At 46.6% G+C, this 12,728-nt stretch overlaps 1 protein-coding gene across 1 annotated transcript in view; it reads right to left on the reverse strand.

The window, feature by feature from the left end:
• Nucleotides 1-9,222: 9,222 nt before the first annotated feature.
• abhd6a (abhydrolase domain containing 6, acylglycerol lipase a) overlaps nucleotides 9,223-12,728 on the reverse strand; it is a 42,704-nt gene continuing 39,198 nt past the window's right edge. Inside the window, exons 8-9 of the mRNA XM_007910645.2 lie at nucleotides 11,570-11,670; nucleotides 9,223-10,658 (exon numbers count right to left, since the gene is read on the reverse strand). Of these exons, the coding sequence (XP_007908836.1) occupies nucleotides 10,476-10,658; nucleotides 11,570-11,670 (284 nt within the window). The 3' untranslated portion in view covers nucleotides 9,223-10,475. The remainder of the gene's footprint in view (nucleotides 10,659-11,569; nucleotides 11,671-12,728) is intronic.

Consider the following 12,728-nt stretch of genomic DNA (forward strand, 5'->3'; position numbering starts at 1 on the left):
AAGGCTGCAAATTTCCTGCAGCCGAATGTCAGCAAGACGGAAGCCATACTCTTTAGCTCCCATCAACTTCTTCTCTCCTGTGGGTCTGAATTCCTCAACCTCCCAATCACTGAACCTGTGTGCAACTTAGGCGTCAGATTCGATCTCAGCTTTGCTTTCTACCCTTCTGTTCCTTGACCAGGACTGCTTTATTCCACCTCCATCACATTGCCGCCTCCGTCCGTACCTCATATCCACAGCAGTCGAAACCCTCATCCATGCCTTCGTTGCTTCCCAGCTGGACTATTCCAATGCCCTCTTCGTGGCTCTTCCCAGCTCCACCATATACAAAATTCAATTAATTCAAAACACCGCCACCCAAAATATACTCATTGCACAAAACTCCGTACCCCCATCACATCAGTCCTTGCCAGGCTCCACTGGCTCCCAATTAGCGAACTGATTGATTTCAAGATCCTTTAACTTGTTTTCAAACCCCTTCATCCACCTCCCTACCTAGGAGAAGCCACAAAATAAGATTCACTAAAAAGCAGCAATTCAGCACAATTGCAAAATTTACTAAGGCTTTAAATGTAGAGATAACACAAGGCCAGTAATTTCGCCCAGTCAAAGCCTGTTAGACTGCTTAGCATTAAAATTTAAGATTTCAAGGCAGAGAATTGTAGAAAATTCTTACATCGAGCCTAATTTGGAAGCTTTTTTTTACTTAAAGCTGAATTTAAGAATTTTTCTGAATTGTTTACAATCTTAAAATTTAAAACATGTTATAGGCCAAGACTTGGTGTAATCTCAGGGCGGGATGACAGTATTTGCTAAAAGGGCAGAAACCTGGATGTTAGCATGTGTTGTCATTACCATGAGTATCCTCAGGAATTTCATGCCCAAAGCCTACCAATTTTTTTTTACCAGTTCAATGCAAGAATAGAATGCGATACTGGCAAATCTAATTTTATGGAACAGGGGCAGCTTCTTCCATTAATAATAATAATAATACTTGCATTTGATATAGCGCTTTTCACATCGGGAGGACGTCCCAAAGCGCTTCACAGAACACACTGTATACTTGTGGGTGAACGTGGCAGCCAATTGCGCACAGCAATGTCCCACAAACAGTCGTGGATTGAAAATGACCAATTTATTATTGTTTTTGGTTTTTGGAGGGATTATTATTAGGCTGTGTGTGGAGTAAGGAAACTTGCCCAAGGTTTCGCCCTCTGCCTGGAATTGAACTCAGGTCTCTCGCTTGCAAAGCGAGTGCTCTAACCACTGAGCTGCAGGACTCCACATTAATAAGTTGCATGAAATAGGCAGCTCCTCCCATGTCAGTTGTGACCTTTGAATTAGCGAAAGCCTGTTGCTGAATGCTATCTGTGCCAATAATCAATAACAAACCCCCTCTACTTTGTCTCTTCAAATGATTTGCTTCCCACCCTTGCCCGGTCACCTGCGGCATACCCCAGGGCTCCATCCTTGGCTCCCTCCTCTTCCTCATCTACATGCACCTTCTTGGTGATGTCATCTGCAGACATGGGGTAAACTTCCCAGGTAAGTGGATGACACACAAATCTACTCCTCCTCCACCACTAGCTGCGACTCTAGGTCACTGACAAGGACCCCCTTCCTCCACCTCCTCCACGTTGTCTGCCTTCGACCGCACCTTACTCCAAACGCAGCTGAAACACTCATCCATACCTTCCGCCTCGACTATTCAAATGCCCTCCTCGCCGGTCTCCCCAATTCCACCGTACACAAAGTCCAGCTGATCCAAAACTCCGCCGTCTGCACACTGGCCCACTAAACTCTGTATCCCCTTCAAATCAGTTCTGGTCAGGCTCCACTGGCCCCCTATTGCCGAACAGATTGATTTCAAGATCCTCATACTCGCTTTCAAATACCTTCATGCCCTGGCACCTCCCTACTACTTCGATCTGCTTACTCCCCAACCCACTACCTGCAGCCTCGACTCAACTGATTCCAGCCTCCTGCAAATTCCTCATGCCCTCTGTTCCACCATCAGTGGCCGTGATTTCAGCCACTTTGCCGCAAAACGCTAAAACACTCTTCCTCTATCCCTCCACTTTCCCCCTTCCTCCTCCATCTTCAAATCGTGCCTGAAGACCTTCCTCTTCGACCGTGCCTATGGTCACCACCCCCCTGCCCCCGACTCGGTGTCGTGATCCGCCACTGTCAAGCGATAGGGAGGCTTCCCTGTGTGAGGGGCGCTGTGTAAATGCGAGTTGTTGTTGTAATCAACCCAGCAGAAATTAAATATTTGCTCAGGCCAACAGACTCTAAATACAGCAGCAAAATGTTGTCCACTTACACCACAGTGCAAGCTCCTACCATTTAGGAAGGAAGAGTACCTATCATACGCTTTAAACCCTTGTTACAGGAATGATTAAAAGAGATGGGTTCCACTGCTACAAAACGCTCTGTCCAAGATAGCGTAAATTATTTTCATTTAAGATATTCTTAAGAGACAAAACAATTTCTGCACAAATGGATATTTTTGCTTGTCAAGGCCATTCTTGCCTTTCATACAAGGATCAAGCTGGATTGGTGTGGAGTGCAAAGATATTTATGGAAATTCAAAGGTATTCCTGGAGGGTCAAGTGCAGTTGGGACTCCTGTTGATGCAAATCAATGCAGGGAAGCAGTAAGAGACCTGTGGAAGCGGTTTCCACCCACTAGCAGTACGTTTTGGCAATTTTGAACAAGGACCCTAGATGGACTACCTCCCTCGTCACCCCACAAAGATACAATTTGTATTGGGCCTTTATGTCAGGACATCAGAAAGGCGCTGGACAGTCAGGGATATTGACCGATGAGTGTGCAGCTCTGACTGATTCAGATCAATGCTAAAACTATTCTTTCTGGCTTATTTTCTAATTTATTTTCATTGTCTAACAGAAGGAATAAACTAACTTGAAGGGAGTTTCACATTACCGCAGATTAGTTTACCCTTTCTGTCCGACTATGAAAATAAAATGGAAATAGGGCAGGAATAAATGTTTACAATGCAGATTGAAAAATGCCTGTTGCAGACAGAAATCACTGAGTCTTTATCCGGATATCCGGAGTTGTTCGAATTTGGAATGATCTGCCTGAAAGGGTAGTGAAGTCCGATTCGATAACAGCTTTTAAGAGAGAACTCGATAGGTATCTGGGGAAGATGGGTTTACAGGGTTATGGGCAGAAAGCTGGTGATTGGGGTTAGTAAAAGTGACGCTCTGTCAAAGAGCCGACACAGACTCGATGGGCCGAATGGCCTCCTTCTGTGCCGTAAAATTCTATGAATCTATGAATATTTACACTCAAATTCACAGAATTCTTTACAAATTTTACAGCATTAATAACAACAACAAAAGATTCCACTTATAGAGCGCCTTTCATGTCGGGAGGACGTCCCAAGGCGCTGTACAGTTGGATCAGGACCCGAGCGGGGGGGGAAATGGTCAGGGTGAGGGGTGGGAAGGGAGGGAGCGAGGAGGGGGTAGAGAGTCGAGAGGGGAGCTGAAGGCACGGTCAAAGAGAAAGGTCTTGAGAACGGCCTTGAAGGAGGAAAGGGAGGAAGCGGCGAAGGCACTGGGGGATAGAGTTCCAGAGCCTAGGGGCTGAGAGGCTGAAGGCCCGGCCACCGATGGTAGGGCGGTTGGGGCCGGGGATGTGGAGCAGACCGGAGCCAGAGGAACGGAGGGTACGGGCAGGTAGGTAGGGGGATAGTAGGTTGGAGAGGTAGGAGGGAGCAAGGCCGTGAATGGCCTTGTAGGTGAGGATGAGGATCTTGAATTCGATCCTCTGGGGGATGGGGAGCCAGTGGAGGCGAGCGAGGGTGGGAGTGATGTGGTCCCGAAGCCTGGTGCGGGACAGTACACGAGCTGCAGAGTTCTGAATGACCTGCAGCTTGTGGAGGGAGGTGCCGGGAAGGCCGGCGAGGAGAGAGTTCCCATAGTCCAGCCTTGAGGTGATAAAGGCGTGGACCAGAGTTTCAGCAGCGTGAGGGGTGAGGTAGTGCCGTAGTCTGGCGATATTCCGGAGGTGATGGAAGGCGGTGCCAGTTGTGGCGCCGATATGAGGGAGAAAGGACAGCTCAGGGTCGAACAGAACACCGAGGTTCCTGACTGGCTTTGAGAGGTGGAGAGTGCAGCCTTGGATGCTGATGCTGTCAGCGCCTGAGGTGCGGAGGCGCTGACGTGAGCCAATCAGGAGGGCCTCAGTTTTGCGCACGTTGAGCTGAAGAAAGTTGTCTCTCGTCCAGGACTCGATGTCGGACAGGCAGGCTGTCAGGACATCGGTGGTCGTGGAGTTGAGGGTAGAGGAGGAAAGGTAGAGTTGGGTGTCATCCGCATACATGTGGAAGTTAACCCCATGTCTGCGGATGATGTCACCAAGGGGGAGCATATAGAGGGTGAAGAGGAGGGGACCGAGGACAGAGCCCTGAGGGACACGCACGAGACAGTGCGGGGTGGAGGAAAAGCCATTCGTGGAAACAAAGTGAAGACGGTGGGAGAGGTACGACCTAAACCACTCAAGGACAGTGCCTTGAAGGTTGAGGTGGGAGGACAAGCGGTGGAGGAGGATAGCGTGGTCGACCGTATCGAATGCTGCCGATAGGTCGAGGAGGACGAGGAGGCAGAGGGAGCCCTGGTCACAGATGGTCAGGATGTCATTGGTGACCTTGACCAGGGCAGTTTCTGTGCTATGGGCAGCACGGAAACCCGACTGAAGGGGTTCGAATAATGAATGGGTGGAGAGGAAAGAGCGCAGCTGGGAGGCGACAACTCGTTCAAGGACCTTGGACAGGAAGGGGAGGTTGGAGATGGGCCGGTAGCTTGATAGCTGCGACGCATCAAGGGAGGGTTTTTCAAGGTGGGAGTGATGGTGGCAGTTTTTAATGGAATGGGAACAGAGCCGGAGGAGAGGGACAGGTTGACGATGTCTGTGATATGTGGGGCAAGGAGGTGGAGCTGGGAGATAAGGAGTGGAGTGGGGATGGGGTCAAGGGAGCAGGTGGTGGGTTTCAGGGATAGGATGAGTTTGGTGACAGAGGGTGGGGAAACGGGTACGAAAGTGTGTAGGGGAGGATGGGTAGGAGTCGGAGTGTGGGAGGGAGGGGGAGGGGGGTGGGTGCATGTTGGTGGGGACGTGACGGCGGAGCGAATTCCCTTGATTTCGCAGTGAACGTTGGAGGAGAGTACCTGCGCGGGGTGGCGGGGGGGAGGGAGGATGAGTCGGGATGGCGTGGAAAACAGTAGCCTGGGGTTGTTCTTCGCCTCCAGGATTATCCTGGAGTAGAAGGACGACTTGGCCGAGGCTAGAGTGGAGCGGTAGATTTTGAGGAGGTCCAACCAGATTTGTCGGTGGACCGTTAGGCCAGATTTATTGCAGGTGCGTTCAGCGGCCCGCACCTGGCTCTTCAGTGAGCGGAGGTGGGTGGTGAACCAGGGGGAGGAGCAAGAGTAGGAGACAGTACGGGAGGTGATGGGGGCAAGAGTGTCGAGTGTGGAGGAGAGGGTGTTGTGGAGGAGGGTGAGAGGAGAAGAGGGGTCAGTGAGGGTTGAAGGCCAGAGGGAGAGGAGTTCAGAGGACTCCAAGGCAGCGGTTAGGGATTGTGGGGGTAACTTCTTCCAGGGGCGGTAGAAGATGGTGGTGGGTCTGGTGGAGGTGGGGAGGGGGGTGGAGGTGGTGAAGGAGATGAAGTGGTGGTCGGAGATGGCCTTGTCGGTGATAGTGACATCCGAGACACTGAGGCCCCGGGTGATCACCAAGTCGAGTGGGTGGCCGTGACTGTGAGTGGGGGAGTTTATGTGTAAGGAGAGGTTGAGCGAGGAGAGCAGGGAAGAGAAGTCTGAGGAGATGGAGCAGGAGGGGGTGAAGTGCAGGTTAAAGTCGCCCAGGATGATGAGGCGATCAGAGCAGAGGCAGAGATGTAAGAAGTGTCGAAATATCAGAGATGAAGGTGGGCGAGGTTTTAGGGGGCCGGTAGAGGAGGAGGATTTTGAGTGAGAGGAAGGAGGGGTGGGAGAGGGTGAGGTGCTCAAAAGAGGGGAAAGAGCCAGAGGAGTAGGGGGATAGGGCAAGTGGTGTCCTTGAGATAAGGGCTACACCACCGCCACGGCGGTTGGGGCGAGGGATGTGGTGGGAGGTGTAGCCGGGTGGTGTGAGGGAGCGGACGTTTTGTAGTCCGATGTGGAGGGAGCGGTTGACAGAAGGGTGTGTGGGAGGGGAGGGGGGTCCAGGTTGTGAGGCAGGGGTGGGGGAAATGGGGATGAGGGAGGAGAGGTTGGCTCCATGGATCTGTGTCTGGGGTAGCTGGCGAGTGCGGTGGGGAATGGGGCAGTCGGTGTGGCTGCTGCTGGACAGCCAACGCCGAGCCGCGGTGAGCCTGGCGGATGTTTCCAGGCTGGAACAGAGAGAGGTTGTGGGAGGGTCAAGTGGGGATAGAAGGCGAGAGGGACGGAGAGAGAGGACAGAGCGGGAGAGATGCAGAGGGGGGAGGGTTTGGGGGTAAAGAGGGAGGAGGGGGTGAGGGGGCTTGGGGGTCAAAGCGGCAGCCATAGTGCGCACGCGGGGACCGGGAGCGAGCGGTCAGGTGGATGGCATTATTCCACAGGCTGGGGCAGCCAACCCAACAGGACCATGGTGGGCTCTGATGTGAGCCCTGGGGGGGGGGCTCCTGAAAACTAAACTATGACGTCAGTGGTTCCCCCGCTCCGCCCCCACCCGTTCCCTCCTCAGCCCCGCCTAGCTGCACTCCCTGCTGCCTCGTGCTTAAGTACCTGGGTAGGTAGGCCCAGGCTCCTCCCCGCGCTGTCCTGCCGCCGCTCCCCGTGAACAAGTCACAAAATGTTTCAGCAGTTTATTTATTTGACCCATAACATGCATATTTAAGGTCCAATAAATTACACACTATGTTATTACCTAGATACAGGCAAAATGGAACTGGTACAAAAGAAAGTTTCAATCTGTTGCAATATGAAAAACCGTTATTAATATGCAATATGTTCCTATTTTCTCTCTTCAGGTACATCTCCTTGATTAGCCTGTGAAGAAGAATTCACTTCTTCAGAGTATCTGTTTAATACTAAACCAGGTCATGAAAACTAGAATACATGAAATATGCACCAGCTACTGTCACATTCACTATTCTATGCAGTTGGGACATCTTTGTAAGAATGGCTTAAATTCGTCCAAGAGGCCACAATCATAAAACACCTTCTTGAGAGTAATAACAACTTTTAGTAATAACTTATCCATAAATTCAGTCAACATGCAAGGCTTTTTTTGAGCATTTCAGCCACATTTCTCTTTTATTCACAGATCCATCCTGTACAAAATAACCAGTGTATTTGATGTAGGGCTATAATTGTTGTACAGAATAACAGCAGCTAGAAAAAGATTTCCATAGGTGGAAAAAGATCAGTGTGACCAGTGTTTATACCACACCGTTTTTCAACATCCATAATCAGGCAATTTTTCTATACTTGTGTACTATATCAATGCAATTTGTTGTTTCTGTGCTCATAAAGATGAAACAAATTGTTGACAAAGAACAAGTTCACAGTGTACAGCCAGTAACAGCATCAGAGACAGTCGGAGTGGGCATAGTCCTGCGGAGATGTGATCGAAAAGTGCCCTAATTCACCCTGACCATATGCCTGAATGCTGACAACAGTCTGCTTCCATCAGGAGTTCTCCATTACCTTGACTGCTTGTCACAACCAACCCATGCAAAATTGACAAAATAGTCATTGGAGGTGATGCATTTAGTGTTTGCTCACAATATCCCCTTGTCATGGGGAAACCCCATTACCTAAGCAGATCGGAGTGTGCAAAACTTACCAACAAATGTAAAATCACCCCCACTGGGTTACATTTGAGAGTAGCTTTGATGTTGGAACACCACTGAATTCAGCCTCGCTTTAATTCCCTGTACTTTGTGTCATTTGCTACTGAATAGAGGCGGCTGTCTTTGGTAGATTCAATCCAAGTCACAGAGAAAAAACTAAAGGATACCATCAATCATTACTAATATTACAATACTTCAAGCAAGAGTTAGTCTTCATGGTGAAGCCCTTTGTTATGTCAAGCTAAGAAAGATTATCTTGATCTGAACGTGTCCACTGACACAGGAATGGTATTTGAGTCTTGGTAATAATGTACAATATTCACAGTGAGCCAAAGAATGTATTTGTTTCCAATAATTGTGCTGTGAAATATATTATTTCTCACTACATAAATGAATGAAACAGTGGACATTGTCGCATTATATATTACAAGAACCAGGTTTATCATCATGTCTCCCACAGTGGATCCACAATGTCTCGCTTCTGCTCTCATGCAGGAGTGAAGGAAAGTCTACCCTGTGAATGGCTCTACCACTGTCCACATCATCTGAGCATTGGCTGGCTTGAAGCATGCTCTGTGGGTGCTGTGTGGCAAAGACGCAAAAGTTTTGTCTTCCACCTTAGAGCAACCATGACGGGAATAGTACTCAAATACTGTTTGTGCCTGTTGCTCAAACCCAGGCACTCCCAATGGGATCGCAGCGAACAATTACTTGGGCCGATTTCCATAGATGTTTCTTAGGCAACTTGCCTATCATCTAAACAGTCATGCATTATAAATGTTCAGTAACGTATAGCTATTACAATAACATCTGTGGAATTCACAGAATTCATTACTCACTGACAAAGTACTCCATGTTGAGGAAATGTTATTCAAATCTGAAAACTGTCACAGCCTATTTGTGCAGTGCTACAACTTTCCTATCTGTAATTGTATGCATTAGAGGCTCTGTAGACTTTCAGCAAGAGAAGTTCTTACAGCACCATGCTGAAGTGAAAGCTTAATGTGCAACACAAGCATAAGTCAGCTGAGCAACACACTCCGAGAATTTTATTTTACACTACGTTTGGACAATGGACTGAAGCGCACATATGTTGGACAAAAGAAGCATACTTATTTATAGTAATAATCCTTGAATTTGATATAGCGCTTTTCATGTCTTCTAGACGTCCCAAAGCGCTTCACAGAATATACTGTAAAGTGAATTGACTGTATACTTGTGGGCGAAACGCGGCAGCCAATGTGTCCCACAAACAGTCCTGGATTGGAGTGACCAATTCTATTATTGTTTTTTTCTTGAAGGATTATTATCAGGCGTGTGGAGTAAGGAAACTTGCCGAAGGTTTCACCCTGCTGGGAATCAAACCCAGGTCTCTCGCTTGCAAGGCAAGTGCTCTTAACACTGAGCTATAGGACTCAAGATAGCATAGCAGGCGATGCAGTATATTGGGGCTAATGTATCAGAATAATGTATTCTGCATTGAAATTTACTAAGGAAAAGCTTTCCTATTTTTCTTGTTGAACTGTTTTTCTCCTCCCCCACCCTTCAAAACTCACCTCAAGACTTACTTCTTTGACTGTGCTTTCAGTCATCTTTTCCCTCGCCACCATCTTGAGCTCTCACTCCCTCGGCATGAGTTCCCAATCAGTTGTGTAAAATGTTTTGAGACAACTTCCCAAGCATGAAAGGTACTATATCAATTATATTATATTATGTTGATATCTGCTGTAGATAAATAAATCGATTTAACTATTGCCTTCTTCACAAAATATGAAGATTGGAAAATGTGTGCTGCTGTGTTTTCACACCTCAAATTGATGCTCACAAAGTTACTACAATTTCTTGTCCCTAACCTTTTCTGTCTCTGGTAATTTGGTCGTAATGTGAGGTAATTCCCAGAACTGGTGCAAGCCACCTTTGTGTTAACCCTTTCGGTGAGAGTGATAAATATCTTCACAATATTTTACCATTGTGCAAATTGAGCAGTTTTCTAACGGAGGATTACCATAAGAAGCCAGGTGTACTGTGCTACACACAAATAAATAATATAAATGTATGAATGCATTTCCCATCCCACCAAATCTCTGCAAAACATTCATAATGTTAATTGTTCCCCTTCCAGTCACACCAAGTTACTATTGTGCCAAAGAGATTGAAAACCTTGGAGAATATCTCCAGCAGATTAAACAAAAACACCAAACAACCAAATGAACCACAGAATAATAATTTTGATGGACAAATACAAATGGTAGGTTCAGCAAATTATGCATATGCTTTGTGTAAGATTATAAAAACTGGAACCTAACAAAATCTGGAAAACATTGCTACTGCCAATATTTGTATGTTTTTTAAAGTCAGCATGAAAACATGGAAATATGACAATCAATATCAGTGCAGTTCTGTAATTTATCTTACTGCTCTCATACTCCAATGCTTTGAGTCTTCCAAAAGCGTGTTCACGGAATTTTACTGCACAACCAAATATTGTTAACCAGCTCTCTTTTAACTACTGTATAATCAGCACATTGTCCATTCTTAACATTCCCCCATTGAGAAGAATAACAGCGTCACATTTTTAATTAGGATATCTGAGGGGCAATAATGACGCAACTTCCGTTGGTAAATTTTAGGCTAATTTCTTATTGCTTTCTGATCTTAGCTTTTGCAGGGAAGATGAAAACTCCACCACAAGCTTAGCAGTTTTCCGAGGACGTTCCATCACCACGGAATGACCACAGCTTTCAAGGAGATCCACACGACAGCCAGAAATAGCTTCTCCAAGGACCTCAGCGCCAGAAACATCCAAAACCTGGATAAGGGAAAAGGACTGGAAGCAGATGCAGTAGGAAAACAACAGCAACAACAAAATTACATTTGTAAAGCACCTTTCAAGTCAGGAGGACGTCCCAAGGCGCTGGACAATCAGTGTTTCAGATCCGAGCTGGGGGTCAGGATCAGGGAGGGTGGAGGGGAAAAAGGAGGGTGATCGAAGTCTTGGTTGAAAAGGAGTCTTGAGACAGGTCTTGTAGGAAGCAAGGGAGGGGGTGAGCCGAAGGGACTGCGGTACGGAGTTCCAGAGGGTGGGGGCAGTGTGGCTGAACCCCCACCCACCAATGGTGGGGTGGGTGAGGCGGGGAACATGAAGCAGGCTGGAGCCCGCTGAGCGGAGGAAGCGGGCAGGCTGGTAGGGGGTTAAGAGGTTGCAGAGGTAGGGGGGAGCAAGGCCACGGAGGGCTTTGAAGGTGAGGACCAGGACCAGAACTATTTTATAATGCATCTCATTGTAATGCGGGTTTATTTATAGTGTGCATCCTGACATTTATTCACTCAATAAGTCCAAATACTAACAAAATAGGTAAATTTATTGAACCTACCATTTGCACATGGTACAGACACTTAAGTCACTAATTTAGCAAACGCATTGATCTCATTGATGGTTCTGACGAAAATTATTGACTTGAAACATTAACTAATTTTCCTCTTTCCATAGATACTTCCCAGCGACTTCTGTTTGATTTCAGATTTCCAGCATCTGCAGTATTTTGCCCATTGATTTCCCTACCTCATCCTGGATCTTAATATGTACTTCATTGAATGAACCTACCTGGATTCAAACCCATAACTTCCTAGTCCCAACGTCCGATACTCAAACAGCTGAGCTACACAGGACATTAAATACAGTAGAAGATTCAAATTGTTGATAAGTATTGTGGATTTTACCTGATCCTGTTTTCCCCAAATGACCTGTGTTGGAGCCGAGATCATACCCATATTTTCCTGTAACGTGTGCCTTGATTTCTCCCCTACTATTTGCAGGAACACTATACACAGAAGACAAAAATGTGCAGGAAGATTTTTAATGAAGTATCCACCGTTTACGAAGATATCTGCCGCGTTCACCCACAAATATACAGTCAATTCACTTTACAGTATATTCTGTGAAGCGCTTTGGGACGTCTAGAAGACGTGAAAAGCACTATATCAAATGCAAGGTTTATTATTGTTATTATTATTATCATTTCAGCAAACTATATCACAAAGGAAGGTAGGTCACCTCACACAGAGTTCACTTTTAAAAGCACCTATGCAAGTGATTCTCAGCAGAGTGGTACATTTACTGACTTGAGTGGCATGAGGTTATAACTATAAAAATCTCATTGTAAGGTCACACTGTCAAACGTAGGGTACAGTGGACAATCACCCCAATGTGTCGTCAAACAAACCTGTACAAAAATCACAGGAAAGTGTTTTGCACACAATAGCCACTGGAGGGAGTGGGTGAATTAATATTTCACAATAACTACTAAATTAGATTTGGAAAAAAAAGGAAATCAATCCCTGCCTTGCACATTGTCGGCCAATCTTTGCCTATGTTATGTTCTCACAACTCAAATGTAGAAATCACTATTTTATTCTCAGCTCTCAAAACACTATCCAACAATGCAACCAAAACCCCTTCAGTTAGTTTGCCTGAATCCTTGCTTTATACTTCCTGATCCCCTTTTATTGGTTCCCAGTTAATTGGTCATTTCTTCTTAAAGGGTTTACAACATATTCCCCTTTTTGGTTTCTTGTTTCTCTCTGTGTCCCAGTCTTGTTCAATTGATCTCCACATTTGTTTTGCTACTCTTCCTGAACTGGTGGTTCTCGATTTTTTTTCTTCTGGTTAACAAATCTCTAAACCATCTTGACATCAGTACTTGTGCTGGTGATTGTCCCTCATTGTCTTTTGGCGTGTTTCTATAGGCCAAAAATGCCAGGTGCTTTGCGTTTTCTGTCTTCTTCCACATTTTCTTTGTTGTCTGTATTTCCCACTCCACCATTCTACTCTGGGGATACCCGGGTGAAGTTGTTTTATGGTCTTCTGTCTCCACTCTCT

The sequence above is a fragment of the Callorhinchus milii genome, unplaced genomic scaffold, assembly GCF_018977255.1.
Source record: "Callorhinchus milii isolate IMCB2004 unplaced genomic scaffold, IMCB_Cmil_1.0 Scaffold12, whole genome shotgun sequence".
NCBI classification, from domain to species: Eukaryota; Metazoa; Chordata; class Chondrichthyes; order Chimaeriformes; family Callorhinchidae; genus Callorhinchus; species Callorhinchus milii.